The 16,389-nt window shown below is 41.1% G+C and overlaps 3 protein-coding genes across 5 annotated transcripts in view; 2 read left to right on the top strand and 1 right to left on the bottom strand.

Annotated features, from left to right (window-relative positions):
* The window catches only part of ZC2HC1B (zinc finger C2HC-type containing 1B), a gene marked incomplete at its 5' end in the record, with an annotated part of 264,177 nt that overhangs the window by 235,647 nt on the left and 12,141 nt on the right, over positions 1–16,389 (top strand). The window lies entirely within an intron of this gene.
* Positions 1,755–6,798, top strand: DYNLT1 (dynein light chain Tctex-type 1). The gene is made up of 5 exons (XM_061378176.1): positions 1,755–1,912; positions 4,662–4,703; positions 5,707–5,830; positions 6,022–6,099; positions 6,378–6,798. The coding sequence occupies exons 1-5, from the start codon at positions 1,886–1,888 to the stop codon at positions 6,446–6,448; spliced, it is 342 nt and encodes a 113-aa protein (XP_061234160.1). The 5' UTR covers positions 1,755–1,885; the 3' UTR covers positions 6,449–6,798.
* Positions 10,092–16,389, bottom strand: part of TMEM181 (transmembrane protein 181) — a 34,420-nt gene continuing 28,122 nt past the window's right edge. For all 3 annotated transcript variants that reach the window (XM_061378244.1, XM_061378245.1, XM_061378246.1), the window contains exons 14-17: positions 16,143–16,225; positions 15,064–15,153; positions 13,408–13,474; positions 10,092–12,477 (exon numbers count right to left, since the gene is read on the bottom strand). In XM_061378244.1, the coding sequence (XP_061234228.1) occupies positions 12,399–12,477; positions 13,408–13,474; positions 15,064–15,153; positions 16,143–16,225 (319 nt within the window). In that variant the 3' untranslated portion in view covers positions 10,092–12,398. The remainder of the gene's footprint in view (positions 12,478–13,407; positions 13,475–15,063; positions 15,154–16,142; positions 16,226–16,389) is intronic.

The following is a 16,389-nucleotide window of genomic DNA, read 5'->3' as shown; positions in this document are numbered from 1 at the left end:
CATCCAAGTTATTTCAAAATCTGCTCTTCTTGGAAGTCAATCTCCTGTCTCACTCCTGGCTCTACCAGATAAACTGTATGTACAATACAGCAGCCCTTCTTAGTTAAATAGGTTCAGACATTTCCACCTGTGTATGTCAAGTCTAATTACCTTCTACAGCTGTATTGCCAAAGTAACTGTTAGTAGAGCACAGTTACGTTCAACAAAGAATATTTGGATGATTTGGGCCTTCATTTCAGGTAAAACTTTAATTAAATGAAAGCTCAGAAATAACCTGAGAACTGTAACTACCCGCAGCAACAGATGCGTAGTATCACATATCCAGTTTGAAAGACATCAGCCTTACCACCAGCTTTCCCCCAGTATTTAACCACAGCCTTAATCACCACACTTCCACCTCATTGTGCTTTTCCTTCTCATCCCTAGGCATGGAAAACTGCTAAGAACATCCCTAAACAAGCTCCACTTGTTCAGCCTTCCCATAGCCTCACCTTCCGTCTCTGCGTTCAGGCTGGCAGGAGCAGCAAGCACAGGCTCAGAGATGAGTTGAGGGTAGGCTGAGCAGCCAGCCACAATCCCACCACATCCAGCAGTGGGTGCTGCCCGCAGGGTGCCCCTACACATTCCCAAGGCAACGGGACTGGCTCTTCTGCTTCAGGAAAAGCAGGGTCTGACGCAGGAGTGGAGACAAGCGCAAAACGTATAGCAGAGGTTCGCTGAAGAGACAGGCCTGAAGCGGAGGGCCCATGGGTGGAGACCACAGCTGGAGCTGGTCAGGGCAGCTCACGCCTGTCGGCACTCAGGCCCTGAGGCTTTAACCCCCTCAGACTAATTCTGCACACAGCATTCCTTGCAAGGCCTTGCTACAGAGAGTCCAATGGAAATGCTGCTTCCCATGTCCTGTAAGCTATACATCCATTTACACGTCACAGTGTGGCATCTTCACTTTTTTAACCACATCATAGGATGAACTTAGGTAAATTGTACCTCTCGCACCCCCTTACTCCCTGGTCTATGGAACAGCTACTGAATGAGCCAGTCCTGCCCTGTCTGCATTTATAGAGCTGGTTATGCCTGCCTCAGTACACACCTTGCACTTGCTCCCTGTTATTTTTCCCTTCATCCAGGCTATATTTCCAGTTCATCTATGGTACTCCGAGCCTGAACAGCATCTCCCACTGCCTAGAGCAGCTCTCTGAGGTCGGTGTCATCAGACACTGAGACAACCTGTTAACACTGCGTAACACAAAACCTGTGAAAAAACTGTGAAAAGTGTGCCCTTTAATTTCATTAACATCCAGGTGTAAGAATTCAGGTATTCGTGTCTTTCCATGTGTTTGTTTGTTTGTTTGTGGGGTTTTGTTTTGTTTAGGGTTGTTTTGTTTGGTTTTAGTTTTTTAATTGTTCCTGTGCACACATGACATACTCAGGTCTTCTTTTCAAGCTCTGTTTCCAGAAACAAGATGCAGATCCTCCTTTCCAGGGAAGGACCTCTTGGATCTCTCTCTTCGCAGGCACGCCTGCAGAACACAAACGGCGAGCTGTCTATCTGTATGCAAAGCTATCTATCCGTGACAAACAGCTTCTCCCCTTCTCAGGCTTTGAGCCGTCTGACACCGCCGCGCTGTCGCTATGCAACCCGCGCCATCTTGGCGGGGGCTGGACAGGCAGAGCCTACGGAGCCTCCCGCTGCTACGCGCCCGAGACGTAAAGGAGCGGCTGCGAGTCGGGGTGGGGGGAAGAGTGCGCGCAGGCGCACTGCACAAGCGCCCCGGTGCGGCGGAGCCGGTGGGAGGCGCAGGCGCTGTGCGAGTAGCGGCTGGCGCGTGGAGTGCAGCGGTGAGGGGGTGGTGTCGGTTGCGGCGTGAGGGGCTTCACCGGGAAGATGGACGAGTTCCAGCCGGGGGAGGAGGTAACGGGGCTGGGGGCAGCGGGAGGGCAGCTTGGGGCTGCCCCGGCTTCTCCTTTCAGTGCTGGCGGAGGGTCTCAGGTGGTACCTGTCTGCCCGAACCACACCCCTTGGGTGAACCCGGGGCCGCTGGGAACCCGCCCGCCTCTTCTACCGCTCATCGCCCCGGTCCCTTGTTGCCCTCTGCCGGTGTGGCGCTGGCGGAGTCTGTGCGCAGCGCATCCCGCGTAGCGGCTTGCGACAGGCCCAGTCTTTGTTCCTCCTCCCGGGAGTACGTCCGGTAACCGATGGGTCAGCCCGTTGCCTGTGTTTCGGGAGTTGGCTGACTCCGCTGGCCTCTCCCCACGCCTGCCTCTCCCCTGAAAGCTGCCGCTGCAAATCGCTTAGAGAAAACGGTCGGGGGGTGTCATGGCCTCTGGCCCCCCCCAGCGGGGTGAGGCAGTATGCTGTGGTAGAAGGTTTACGGGTTACATCAGTGAAAGACTCGAATAAGCTAATTTTGTGAGGAAAGAAGAGTTCAGCCAGGTAGGCCGTATGTTACAGGTTCACTAATGAGACATTGTACCCCATTAACGAAGATGAAGAGTCGGGTAAATCAAGGGTCTGTATCGCAATAAGTGACTGCCCAGCAAGTGGTGCTTTTGCAGAGGGACAGTTTTTTGTGAGCTGTGACAATTTGCTGCATTGTTCTTAAACAGCTGCGCTGTGACTTGGTTAGACAATAGCAAAGCAGTGTGAAGGTGGATCAGACTTGTGCTGTTCTGAAAGCCTTGTTGTCGTTGCTGGGTCTGGCCTGTGTTATACAGTTACAGGTTTGGGTTTTTTTTTTTCTTTAACACATTGAACATCATTCTTAGAGCTGTTTCCAAAAATATCTTCAGGGTGATTATAAACCAAGGCTGCTTTGCCATTTGCATTTGTTGCCTGGGAACGCCCTGATTAAACAAGGTACTGGAAACATCACATCTAATCTCCTTGTGCCAGATGGGTAAGCAGGTAAAGAATAAGCTGCTGATTTAATACAGAAAGTGCTTATATCAGCTCAGTTATAGCACATAAATCACAAAGTTGGATATCAGAACTTTGTGTTCTATTTTGTCATGCATCTAAACCTATATTCACTGTGATCCCCAAAAAGAAAGACGGTCAAGAAGTAACAGCAACTCTAGAACCAAATTCTTAAATCTCTGTATGGCTCTTTCCCACTTGTTTCAGTACAAATTAGTCCTCAAAATACCTTTGAGAATTTGAAACTGGGTTGAATTTAATTCAGTTTGCTTTGGTGAACCTTGTTTGTGCTCACTCAAAGGCGTTTCTGAGCAGAGTTCTTGACTTAACAAAGAAAAAAGCTATATGTAGTTTATCATCTTGCCTGACAGCATGTTGCATGTCTGCCAGCATGTTTGGCATCCATATTCTTAATTTATGCTCTAGAGAAGGAGTATTTTGATAATTGGTGCTCTTTTTTGTTTAAATATATTCATGCTCTTTAAAACGTAAGCACCTGTAAAATTTAGTACCATGAAAACAAATGAGGCATATTAAAATGAAATCAAAGTCAAGAAGATGAAAATAAAAGCCAGTTTGCCATAGCACATAAAAGCTTTTACAGATGTTGATGTGTGCGGGCAGGTTGGTGCCTCCAAGTAGAGAAAAGGCATTGTTTGCGTGTATCCCGCTGTTTCGTCTCTCAGAGAGCACTCAGCTATTCACATCTTTGTAGATGTCACTGAAGCCAGCCAGACTGTTCTGAAACCTTTTGGCCAAAGGTTTATCAATAGGATCTTGACATTCTGAGCAGGTGTAACTACATCCTGCCTGCTCACCTGAGTTACGCTGTTACTTGTATTTGCCAGCTGGAAAAGCTGACAGGCCTGCCAGTGAAAACTCAGACAATATATACTCCATGAAGTTCATTTTGAAATCCTTATTCAGTCTTCTGAAGTTAATTAATTTGTTATGTGCATTTCTTTTGTCTGATTCATTTCTTCTAGTTTATGAGGTGAGGTACCAGCAGTAAAACCAACGTGCATGGCTTGCTGCCATGCCGTGTGGGGTCCCGCTTGTTTTAACTGCCTTACATGGGAGGCAGCAATAGCTGAGGCACTCAACCAGGAAAACATACTAACCATACAAGTGTAGTTTTAAGATTAGTAAAATGTTGGGGCCTTCTCTGTGCTTAATCTCTGCTCCCCAGAGTCTGGGAGAAGGCTGAGGTGGTGGGAAGGGCATCAAACTGGATTTCCCCTTTTGTTTCCAAGGAACTTTTCTTTGTATCCCCAGCTGAGATTGTCATGGGAGTTTCTCCTTAAGTTGTCAATTAATGTTTTGTCTGCATCGGTGCCCTGGAGATCTTGGTTTAGTTTAAGCTGTGCCTGCACACTGAGCTTACTTCTGCAACCCTGCTGCAAACTGTGAACATTAATGCTTGTTGTAATATGCAGATATACATTTACAGAAGTACTGTATATGTTGTTCCAAAATATTACCAAGTGAAAGTTTGAGAACTTTGCCTCTAAGGGCCAGCTAATACTAGTTCATCTGTTACTTTTCATTAGTTCGCTAAGAATGTTGCCTGGGTTCAGGGGGCCAAGGGACATGTGGGCAAATAAAGGAAGATTCCAATCTCCTGACTTGCAAGAAATTGACAAGCATAAGTAAAGCTTCTTGTGCATATTTGTAACAAAGCTTGAACTCTCAGATCAGAGAAATGCATCCACTGATTATTTAAAATCCTTTTTTTTTTTTGTAGACTTCCTTTGTTGTCGATGAAGTCAGTGCCATCATTAAAGAGGTAAATTAACACTTTAATTTTGTTGGTGTGAAAGTAGAGTATATCATATGCTGTGTGCTAAAAGGTATTCAAGAAAATGTGATAACTGAGATGTGATAGATTTCTAGCTAGGTTGCTCTCAAAGTATAATTGCTGATTTAACCAGTGTACATATGTTAAGTGGGATACCTGACTTTAGTTGTGATATACATTGTAAATCCAGAAGATAATTAATTTCATATGCTTTTCTCCCATTGCAGTGTATCCTTATTAGAATTTTGTAGGTTAAACCCCATAGAAATAGATTTTATGTTTCAGTAACATCCAGGGCTTTTTCTAGGCTGTCTGTATGTGCATGTAACTGTGTGTTTGAGTTGCTTTTACTCCAGAATGAGTTCTTGTCTGTTTGGGATGTTAAACTGTTCTCGTTTCTAAGAAACATGAATTTCCTGTCTAGCAAATTTCCAGAGGGATTTGGGGTGGGGTTCTTATGTCCAGAATTCCTCTTGTAGACTGAACTAGTGCAGTCTTTCTCTCATTGCAAAACAGCCGTTTTGGTCACTCTGTAAATTGAATGCACATGCTTCAGTGCATGCTTGTGTCTCTTCTGATTCTGAAATGATTTTGTGGCTATTTTTTTTTAAAACAATTTATGTGAGGAAAAAATATGTCAGTGAAACCATGCAGCTTTAATGTTCTTACCTGTATCTTAAAGGGGAAACTGTCCTCGTAAGCAAAATGGTCTATTTGGCTGAAGGCTACTGCTCTCTTAGTAACCAGCAATCACATGGGTCTTTTGTTTCAATTTGGGGTTTTGTTTCCCAAAAGTGGTTCTGCTGACAAATCTGAATATCATTTTCATAGAGGAATATGTACGAATGAGCTGGGGTTAAATTTCTGTAATAATTGAAAACACTTCCAATGATCAGTATGGACAAGCAGGATTTAGGAATTTTTCTGTGGCTATGGGGAGCAGGCTGATGGGTGCCTTGTGAAGCTTATTGTGCGTACTTGTTGCCAATAGGCCATAGAAAGTGCAATAGGTGGCAATACCTACCAGCACAGCAAGGTGAACCAGTGGACAACCAGTGTGGTGGAGCAAACGCTGAGCCAACTCACTAAGCTGGGGAAGCCTTTCAAGTATATTGGTGAGCTCAGTTTTCTCTTTGTTGTTAAAGCTGGTATAGACAAGTGCACTGATGGGTGGGGGTGGGGGAAGATATTGGCAAGTACCGTGTCTGTAAACTACTCATAAGCATGTGTGTATGTGCTGTGCTAAGCAAAAATGAACTGTTAATTGATGTCAGTGATAGATTAATAAAAGCTTCTCTACTAACAGTGACCTGTGTGATTATGCAAAAGAATGGTGCTGGGCTACATACAGCAAGCTCTTGCTTCTGGGACAACTCCAGTGATGGTAAGAAACACAGCTGTTGGACTTTTCAGCTCATCCCCTTAAGCCTAGGCAATATACTTTTGTGTTTTCCCAAGTGCTGCAGTTCTGGAGTAATAGCAAATACATTGGTGTGTTTTCTGTGTGGTTGTGGTGCCAGCTTGGCTACATATGAACTGTTTAGCTGTTGTGAAAGCTTCATGCTTAAGGTTCTAGATGTAAATTACAAACCTGCACATAAGGGTGTGCATGTAATCGCTGTTACACTCTTCTGTCTCTGAAACCCTTTTTTGTATTTGTAGGGACCTGCACTGTGAGATGGGAGAATAAGACTGTGTACTGTATTGTCAGTGCCTTTGGACTTGCAATCTGATTGCCTTGGAATCATTCACCCTTCTCTTTTCTACTTCAGCACCTAAGTCCACTTCTACTCAAACTGTGAATACACTGAACAACTTCTGGTTTTAATGTACTTTTTTAGTAACTTTTTTTCAAACGTAGAAGCGTGAAAACATGCTGTTACATGGTTTATGTTTGTTCTTAGTATTGTAGCAGTGTTGCCACACTGTCTTAACACTTCAAGAACTTCTCTTCAAGGTGCTAATACTGAAATCTGCTGCGGTGCACACTTTCTCTAGATTTCTTTTTTAAGACCAATCTAAATGAGACACTGATTTTCATACTTTGTACTTTTGGTTAGCATTAAATTATTGAAATTCATAACCATTGGTGTGATTCATTTACACTTAACCCTTGATATTTAAAAAGTTCCAAATCTTCTCATTCTCATTAAAGTAGCTGAGGTACATACCAGAATGCAAAGCACTTCCATAGTTGTGCCCAAGTCACTGCAAAATTGCAAGAAAATCAGATGATGTTTATTAGAAAGTAACTTGTCTGCATTTCTGGTACCTCTTTAATCTGATTGTATGGTTTTGAAGGCATGGAATGATAACAGAAATAACTATCTTCAGCAAAAAAGGGCAGCTAAGGTTTTCACATTCTAGGAGTGCTCAGCAAGCTGTACATGGGTAACCATTCACTCCCACAACCAGTTATGTGTGTTGAGTAGGTCTTTAACTTCCCTGTTATCCTCTGTGTTGGTTTTGGTGATGGTGTGTGATGAGCTCTGATAGCTGGTAAAGCATGAACCTTTCCAAAAAGGGAAAAACCAGCCTCAGGGGGACATGACTAAATAACATGTGAGTAAAGTCTCCTGCCTTCTAGAGTAAAGCTGTAGAGGAGGAACATGTAAGACTTGTTTTCTGCGTATGCTTGGGTAAGTTTTTGTCAGCTAATTGAAGAAATGGGAGCATGCTGTAAATTTCAGACTACCCCTATGAACTGCTGTGCTGCTGCTGGGAGCAGTAGCTCGGTGCTGGTGAAGTTGAAAGAATTACTCACAAAGCCAGCAGGGGAAGAGGATTCCAGGCTGGAGGCAGTGTGAGTGACCTGCATTTGCTTATGTTTAGGAAGCCCTGACACACATTTTCAGAATCTGGTTCTTGGCTGATGCCATTTGCAATGAGATCACTGCTGATGCAGTGTGTTTCCATGATCTGGAAAGATGCAATGCTGGAAACTCCAGCGCCAGCAGAGGGTTTGCTTTTGTGCTGGCTGCAGGGGTTTCTCTCTGCTGACTGCTCAGTGTAACCAAACAGACTGCAGAACTGCCCCCACTCCATGCTGGGCAAGGCTTTGACTCTTCCTACCCATTTCTGCTGTCAGCAGGTTTGGACTTTGTACCGTCAAGACTCTGAATACAGTTTAAAGGCTGACATGTTTCTGTTAGTGTACAAGTTTCAAAACAAACCTGTGGATGTGTCTCATTTATGACAGGTCACTTTATTCCAGCATATGTCCTAAGGAGTGTGATGGAGCTATAGAGTGTATATATACTGCATTTCTGTCTTAGAGAGCTTTAGAGCTAGTTTGACAAGAAACTTAATGCTGAGCATTCAGTGTCAGAAATGATACAACACCTGTAAAAAGAAAATACTAAAACAAAGATTGAATAAAGTGCCTGAAACTAGTCATCAGGGTGAGAGAGAAACTTGTTATAAAAAGAATAGATCTTTAATCTCTGAATTGCTAAGGACATTTGTATTTGATCTGGATGGTTATCTCCTTTCCATCAGCATTCCAGAAGGCGGCTGGTAGTGAAGCACCTCCTTAGCTGCTTGTTTACATTTAGAAGAAATAGTTTTGTGCACTTTGAGTCACTATTTACTTCTAGAAACACTTCACTTCTTGGCCAAGCTATTCAGACATTCCTTGTCCTTTGCTCATTCCAATAATAGCAAAGCCCTTGACATTTTTTATTTTTTTTAATTTGTGCTGTTTGTTTGTTGGTTTATGAAGGTGCTAAAGCACAGACAAAAATGTTTGTGATGCTTATCAGTGTAAGAGCTGCATGGGAGGAAAAAACCCAGTAACATTAAGTTTTACTCCAGAGGTAGATACTGGTTAATCTGTACTGCCACAGCCTCCTGAATCTCATCCTTATGCAATTAACCAAGTTTAAATACGCATAAGAAGATACATGTAAACTGCAAATACTAGATAGATGTAAGTTATGAAAATGGTGCTAGAAGGAAAATAGAACTAAGCTACAATATAAAGATATAAAACTTTATTATGAACATATTTAACAATGATTATGCACATGAAGTTGTCCAAGAAACTCAATATCCAACTTTTGCTTAAAGTATTATTTTTTCCTTCATATTCCGTATTAGCATGAAGTATTCCAACATAAATGGATAATTTGCTGTCATTAACACATCTTCTAGATACACAGGATATTCAACACGTGTCCTCATGCACACTGTCTCAAAGCAGCATTTAATTACAGCTTCTCATTAAACAGAGCATTTATCTTACACATTTTGATACCATTTTGGTACACAATTTTTCCATATTTTCATTTTACATATTTACAAACTTCTCAAAAGTCTTACAGTAATGCAAAGGTTGTTATTACTGGCATTAGCAAAAGGAACCAGGGAAGAGCTGGGTGGATGTAGATACCAAGTTGTCTTTGGCTGGGAGAAAGACAACAGACAGAAGCTTTCCGTAGCTGGGCCTCCCCAGCATGAGTGCCATGGGCCCTGCTGCAGTCCCTGCTTCTCACTGGGGTTACACCTCTTTGCCAGGTCTGGGGAAGTTTACCACCCAACACCAGCAATTTTTAAAGCAAATGCTACTGAAAATGTATGCCACAAATGGCTTGCACTCAATGGTTACTGGTGTCTGAAACATCCTTCTTGCCACTGTGTTCATGGAAGGCTTGCAGTTACTTAAGAGACAGCACCTCCTTCAGAGGATGAACACCATGTGCTGTCTCATTTTATACAGCCCCACTACTGATGGAAATAATTACTTCAACAGTAATGAAAGGACAACCAGGCTAGTTTCTTAGCCAGATGTCTTTTGTTTCACCCTTAAGTTACAATACTTAGAGGTGAATTTATGCCATCTATTCCCAAGCTGTTTACAGTCCCTGTTGTAATATTCCTCAAATGCTGTCTCTGCTTTCTAGTTGTGAAAATAAGAAGGGTGAAACTGAGATTTCTTACTGGCAAAACTATTTCCTCGCTTGCTTCACAACTTTTGCCTTTACTGTATATTGAATTTGCTGTGACAGTACTTCATTCAACCAAGCTTACAGCTACACGCTAGCAATTTCCCAAGGATATTTTGCATGGCAAACATTGCTTAAATATAATCTCTAAAAACTAACAAGGAAACGATTTTCTCACTATTTTCATAGTGAGATTCTTATCATTTCCCATTCTCAACTTTTTCATTTCCACTTCGAATGTAGTGATGCAGAAAAGTTAATGCAAACAACACAGCAAGTGAAATGGAGAACATCTTAGGAAAAAATCATCATCTCAAAAGTTAGATTAAAAATAGCTTCTTTAGTGAATGAAATCCCAGCGCTTGACACTGTATTTCAGGGTTAACTGTAACCATCAGTGCAGACTGCGATAAGAAACAGGAATACACTTGCACATTGGTCAAATCAAATGTTTTATCTGTTCAGAACAATTTAGAACAGAATTAAGAAATATCTGAGCCAAACAGATGGAATATGTAAGGATCATGTAAATATCAGTGTTTGAAGACCCACTTCCTGTACTCACTCCAAACGGAAGTCAAAAGGACTTAGGGTATATGTGGGATGCTGAGGTGGCTTCCAAGTCTGACTCTGCACATCTAAACAGCGGTGAGTCTCAGGAGAGGTGGCTGGGGAACAGTAAGTAAGAATGGGCCCTCTGATTTTAGGATACAAAGATCATCTCCCATACTTGTTAAAAAACAAGCCTAAGAGGAAGCACTGAGGGTACAGCTTCCTATGATCACTGGAGAAACAAAACACCACTAACTCAAACACTTCTTTAGTGTTTTCCTATACATTCTTCTACTAAACTGACACCATTAAGAAATCAAAGGGAAAACCCTTCCCTTCCTCCCCAGCAGTTTCCTTGCTTTAACCGTACAATAGTACTTTGGCTTCTAACACTTAAGTGATCCCTGGTCTTAAATTTCAAATACCCTCAAAATATTTCACAGCTCTATTTTAGAGTTCTCTCTCACACACACGCAGTATCTTACTACAATTACCTTTAGCAGAGCACCAATTTAATGTGAACTATTCTATGACAGCAAGGGTGCAACCATATGAGGCAGGTCCTTTGGTCCTTTCTAAGCAAACTGCTTGGAACTGTCCTGTGAAGTCTCCCCTTCACGATCCTGAACAGCTGCCAGGAGGTTCCTGCAGTAGGAATGGTCTACAACAGTTGTTGCATCAAAGCAGAACAAACCTTATTTTTCCCCAGTCTAATCCAGAAAGTCTAATAGGACTTCAATCTCCTGTTTAACTACTTCAGTGAGGAGCACAATTTCCTAGTGTAAGCCAGCACCATTTTTTGTTGAACACCTTACGGTGCTTTAGAGTCTTCTACAGCAGCGGGGTGGAGAAATTTTACAAGAGTAAATCACAGTTACAAATTCATGGAAAAGAAAGATACCTGTACTCAAGTACCTGAAAACAAAAGTATTGAGAGACAAACAGCATCCACTTAATGAACCGAACAATGGTGTAGGAGAAAACCAACTTTCAAACAGAAGCAGCATTGTACTAGGAATACTTAATTCCCATCTAACTTTGTTCCAGGACAGACTGCAATACAGATAATCTCAAAACATGCTAGTAAAAGTTCTGGCCAGTATAGGTGGTGACTGTTGCATGACAGAGAAGTTGAACTACACAGAACGTGCTCAAAAGCCAACTCTGATGCACATTCAATACATAAGCAACCACGACTGTTCCTGGGATGTAGGTTAACTATCTACTAATACATCTTAAGGAAAAATCCTGATGTAGAAAAAGCCTCTAAAAATGAAATGTTTAGAATTTGTAAATTCGCTATGAAGCTTTCATACTGTATTCTCTGTAACAATCACCCCCAGCATACAAAAATACCAGAAAGAGGAGTACTGGCTTCCTTCTGGGATTTGTTGCTGTCTAAGTAGCTCCATTTGAACAGGCTGGTTAGAAAAGCAAAACAAAACCCAAACCAGACACTTCTGTTGTGGCAGTAAAACATGATATAAAACATACATTAGGCAAATAGTTTTGCATCACTGAGGCTATTTGGCTCACTCGAACTTGACTATTTGCACATACCTAGCACTTATAAGTCTGGTAAACTCATTTCAATGAATTACAAAAATGGTCTTAAGTCTGTATCACTTTGAAGAATGGAAAGCTTGTGTTTTCTTGCATCAAACAACAACAACAAAAACAACAAAAGAGAGAAAGCCCTAAGACACTTCATTCCCCGCCTCCAGCTCAAAAAACTAAGGTAGGCAATCGGAAGCAAAACGAGTCACATAACATGGACAATACACAAAGGAGCCAACACAAATGCAGCAGAGCAATGACAGTATGCTGTACATAACCCTCAAACCAAACCAACCCAAAAAACTAAGCAGCAAGGAAGCAATTTTAAAATCAGGATATAATCAGTGATACTTCTGAATGGAAATAGACTTAAAGACTAGTCCACAGGCATCCTGCTATGAGGCATTTTGTAAGACAGGTAAAACTCTTGATTTCTGAAGTTTTCACCACAACCCTTTCAAGCATTCTTTTCTTCAGTTTAAACTTTGTAAACAGAAACAGAAGCAGGATGTTCTTCCTGGGAGTCACTGTTCACATTGACAGCAGACTGCAAGGAAGCTAAGAAGTCGTCCATCTAGGAAAACTTCAAAATTAGTTTAATTTCAGCTGAACAAGTCTGTCTACCTCAGAATCAATCACTGTCCGACTCCTCTTTATACTTGGCTCTAATAGCTTGGCCGTTCTGAAGCGGCATTTCTTCATAGTCACTCCTGTGAAAGAGATACTTGTGAAAACTTCTGAACACAGTGTTTAGATGGGAAGTCCAAAGTAAACAGGAAAATTATAAACCACACTGAAGCATTAAATTGTTATTAGGGTAAGAATCTGGTATCTTCCTTCCCTGCTGGAAGTATGAACAATATATATGACTTTTCCTTAGAGGATGATGCATAATAGAAGTTATTCCAGCAACTACAAGCCACTTTTCATAAGGATCCACACAGAATCAAGCTGATACTACCACTACTCATCAATCTAAACAAAAGCAAGCTAGCTCAGACAAACATATAGCTAGTCTAGCACAAATTTGCTCAGTTCCCAGTGTTAATCCCATCCTCACTGTTCTGGCCACTTCAGTCAGTGTCTTTAGTAAAAGGTGAAAGTATCAAGGGCAGCTAACGCATTTGTTCAGTGTCCAACACAGACACACCTGACAGGGATGGGTTTTAAGTACTACTATAATTCTCCTATTACAGAAACTCACACAAGTCTGGGACTTTTTTGTTAGATTTGATTATTATTACTGCAGTCAGTGATGGACTTCAGAAGAGCCCTTCTCCTTCCATGAAATATTTATACAGGAGCTGCCCCTGTGTCAGATCCACCCGACTTCCTTCCTGGTTTCAGAGGAAGCCTTTTCCTTTCACAGCTCTTGGTGCTTTCACCCCATGACCTACCAGCAGCCTACAGGTGCTTTCTTACCTGTTTGTATCAGTGTCACAGCAATCCCTTTTAGAAACCGAAAAAAGACAAGACAACATGCACTCTCGTTGCATTTCTATTTCAGAATAAGACTGACTCTGTTCAGAATACTTTCACTAACAACCTACAAATTCTTCACCTATTTAATGAACATGGAAAAGAACATTACAAAAATAACACACCTAAAGTAACTCTCCATAGGTATTTTATAATCTTACCCATAAATCACATCATCATCTGAATCATTCAGCATAGAAAAAGCGGGATTGTCTTTCAACTGTGATTCTGGAAAATATAAATAAGAGTTAATAAATTAAATACATAAATGTGGCTGTACTTCTAACTCAGTGCTGTAGCAACAGATTTGACAATTCCCAAGGCAGTCATGACTACAATTCAATAAAACTATACCCAAACAGGAATTCTCTCCGTTAAATCCTTCACCCTTCATCCACAACATCATGGTATTCTTAAGAGATAATGTAACAATCTCATTTTTAGATAGATATTCTCCATGTGGTACAAGTGGATTTCCTCACTTGTGCAGGTTCCTATGTCATACTGTTTCAACCTGCTGATAAGAGTAATTAAGTCAGATTTAATTATTATTAATCATTATTGAAAAGCACAGACTTCTTTGACTTCTTGGTTATTTCTAAGCTACAAATACAGTAGACCAAGGCTGTAAGCCCTTGTATGCAAGTCAATGATTAGCTAGTTATTCTTCACCCTTGTAATAGGTAAAAGAAGGACTTGTACCTTTATGGTGAGATGAAAGGAAACACGTAACTTTCCATCGGTTATTTATGACAATTCCCTCTAAGGCCTTTATTTCTTGCATAATCTGTGCTGTTTAGCTGCCGTGCATAATTATATGCAAATAAAATTCAATCCAGCAACTTGCCATAAACATCTTTTTCCTGGAACTACCTTCTGCCGTCTATAAACTAGTCTTTCTTGTGATCCAACAGCAAGTTTGACTTTATTCTCACCCAGACATTTCTCGTCTTCTTAATGTGAAATCAGCATTTCCATAACAGTTCTACCTATATCAACTCTAAAATGTTCAGAGAAAGGACCAGCTCCACTGCAGCCTTCCCCCTGCATACCTGTCAGCACACAGGATGTTCTTGGGCAGGGTGATAATCTCATCTAGGCTGCCTTTCCCACGAAAGTTTGCACCAGATGATCTCTCCAGGTCCCTTCCAACCTGGGTTGCTCTATGGTCATGTATTTTAAACTCAATGTTTAAAGTGAAGAGTGACTCGGTACAAGTATTTACCGTATATATCTTTCTCAGTTAGAAACGGATGGTGTTTTATAAGCACCATGTGAGGCAGATTACATCCTCTACATAGGAATAATAATAAAAGTGCCACTAATTTGGTGGGCCCTGTGCAGCCCAACTGTGTTCCCCAAAATTCCTCCCATGTTGGAGATCAGCTTCACCCCTCCTTTTCCAACATCATGTTACCTGTTTCAGAATCCAGTTTGTCAGCATGCCCATATGTTAACCTTTCTTAGAACAAAGTATAAATGAATTATTGTTACTCCTTAAAGATTGTCTGTGAGTCCGTGCAGAAGCTGGTGCATCACATGCAAACATCATATTGACTATGAGCTTGATCTAAGTGCATAAGAATTCAAGGTTAGCTAATCAGTTGCATGCATTTTATGTGTTCCGTCATATTTCCAATGCTGCACTGCTCCTGAGCAAATTAATTTCTGCTTCAGTTAACTTTTCAAATTCAAACAGTATTCAAACTTTGCAAATTCAAATAGTAACACGACAACCAAAATATGAAGGCGTTACACAGTATCTGCTAATATGCCAGCTCATCATCTAAGCTCGCCAGACAATTGCTTACACTTACCATACAGTGCATTCTTTGAGGGGGAATACACGAAGGCTAATGTGTAGAGATAAAAATTCAATAAACCATAAAAAGATAAGAATTCTGCTGGTATTAAGTGTCAAGGATATTGCTCAATATAGCTCCATATACATACTAACTTTAGAAACAAGACCCAAAACGTACATAAGCTGGCTCAATGGAAAGGAAGTTTACCTTAATAAAGTTTGAGCACAAGAATGGCTAAACAAACCTGCATATTTTAAATTCAATGACCACTAATGCATGCAAGCCATTTCAAGGTAAAGCTCCCACTTGAAAAGAAAGCTTTAACACAAGCAACTTTTGCTGAGGTGAGGTCTACTCTTGAGAGGTGCAGCATATAATTCTGCCTTAGGTGCCTTATGAAAGCTGAGCAAGAAGGCTTCTTTCCTTCAGTTTTGGGAAAATGCTAAAGGTTTTACATACTGTTTTATACTAGCTCCCATCACATATCTATGCTTATCAGTAAGGGCACTTGCAGTTACACAGGCAATTTTAGAGTGGAATGAACCGGCACCTCATGGTTCAGGTCCAGAAATACAATTTGTAATCCTCCTGCCAACAGACATCAGAAACAGTCTCTCTCAAGTCACAGTTCTCTGCCATGACCTCTTCCATAGGTAGACTGGGACCAATACACAAATGCATTTTCAATGACTTCTAAACTGTTAATTTCTCAAATACTTTGGTACGCCCCATGCCAACTGACAGGTGTAGAGCAAGCTAAATTCATACAGCAAATACAGCCAAATGCGTTGCAATAACTTGTTAAAATTATTTGAATGCTTGCATATCTAGGCTTGCATTCCTTTCAAGAGTATTAAATGCAGTTCTGATTTATGTGATATAAACAAATTAGACTGAAACTGTCTCAACTCATAATCTTTACAAAGAGCCATTACAAAATGCTGACATGAAACCTTGATCAAAATGAACTGAACTTCAAAAGCTCATCTAAAAGTCAAAGATCTCTGTCCTTAGGTACATCATTTTAAAGTACATTCTACATGAAAAGAGATTAATATTCCTACTTGAGCAGTATCACAACACAAGGATATAATTCTGGTAATGAGTTGACAGCTCAGCAACAAAGTTGTCCTGTAGAACTTGTGCTCCAAAGCGCAGGTACAGTATAACAATGCTGTGGAAAAAAGTTAAAGCATACAGCTGTATTGTGCCTTTAAACTGCAAAGCTGAAATAGTAGCTTGATGGAAGAGTATATGAGAAAATAATTATGTTAATATGCTGTTTATTTTAAGACACATTTGCTTTCATAGTTCGAAATTAAGAATGATTCTTTTGTG

This window comes from Neopsephotus bourkii, unplaced genomic scaffold, assembly GCF_033783945.1.
Source record: "Neopsephotus bourkii isolate Nb327-2 ecotype Australia unplaced genomic scaffold, CSIRO-AGI_Nbou_v1 NB_1765, whole genome shotgun sequence".
NCBI lineage: Eukaryota > Metazoa > Chordata > Aves > Psittaciformes > Psittacidae > Neopsephotus > Neopsephotus bourkii.
The sequence above is the reverse complement of the archived record's forward strand: the minus strand, read 5'-3'. Positions and strand labels throughout refer to the sequence as shown.

What these genes read in the sequence shown, in the direction of transcription:
- DYNLT1 (XM_061378176.1), top strand. Translation starts at nt 1,886, where the DNA reads ATGGACGAGTTCCAGCCGGGGGAGGAG. An exon ending in AGTTCCAGCCGGGGGAGGAG is followed by an intron (nt 1,913 to 4,661) that starts GTAACGGGGCTG and finishes TTTTTTTTGTAG; the next exon opens with ACTTCCTTTGTTGTCGATGA. An exon ending in TCAGTGCCATCATTAAAGAG is followed by an intron (nt 4,704 to 5,706) that starts GTAAATTAACAC and finishes TGTTGCCAATAG; the next exon opens with GCCATAGAAAGTGCAATAGG.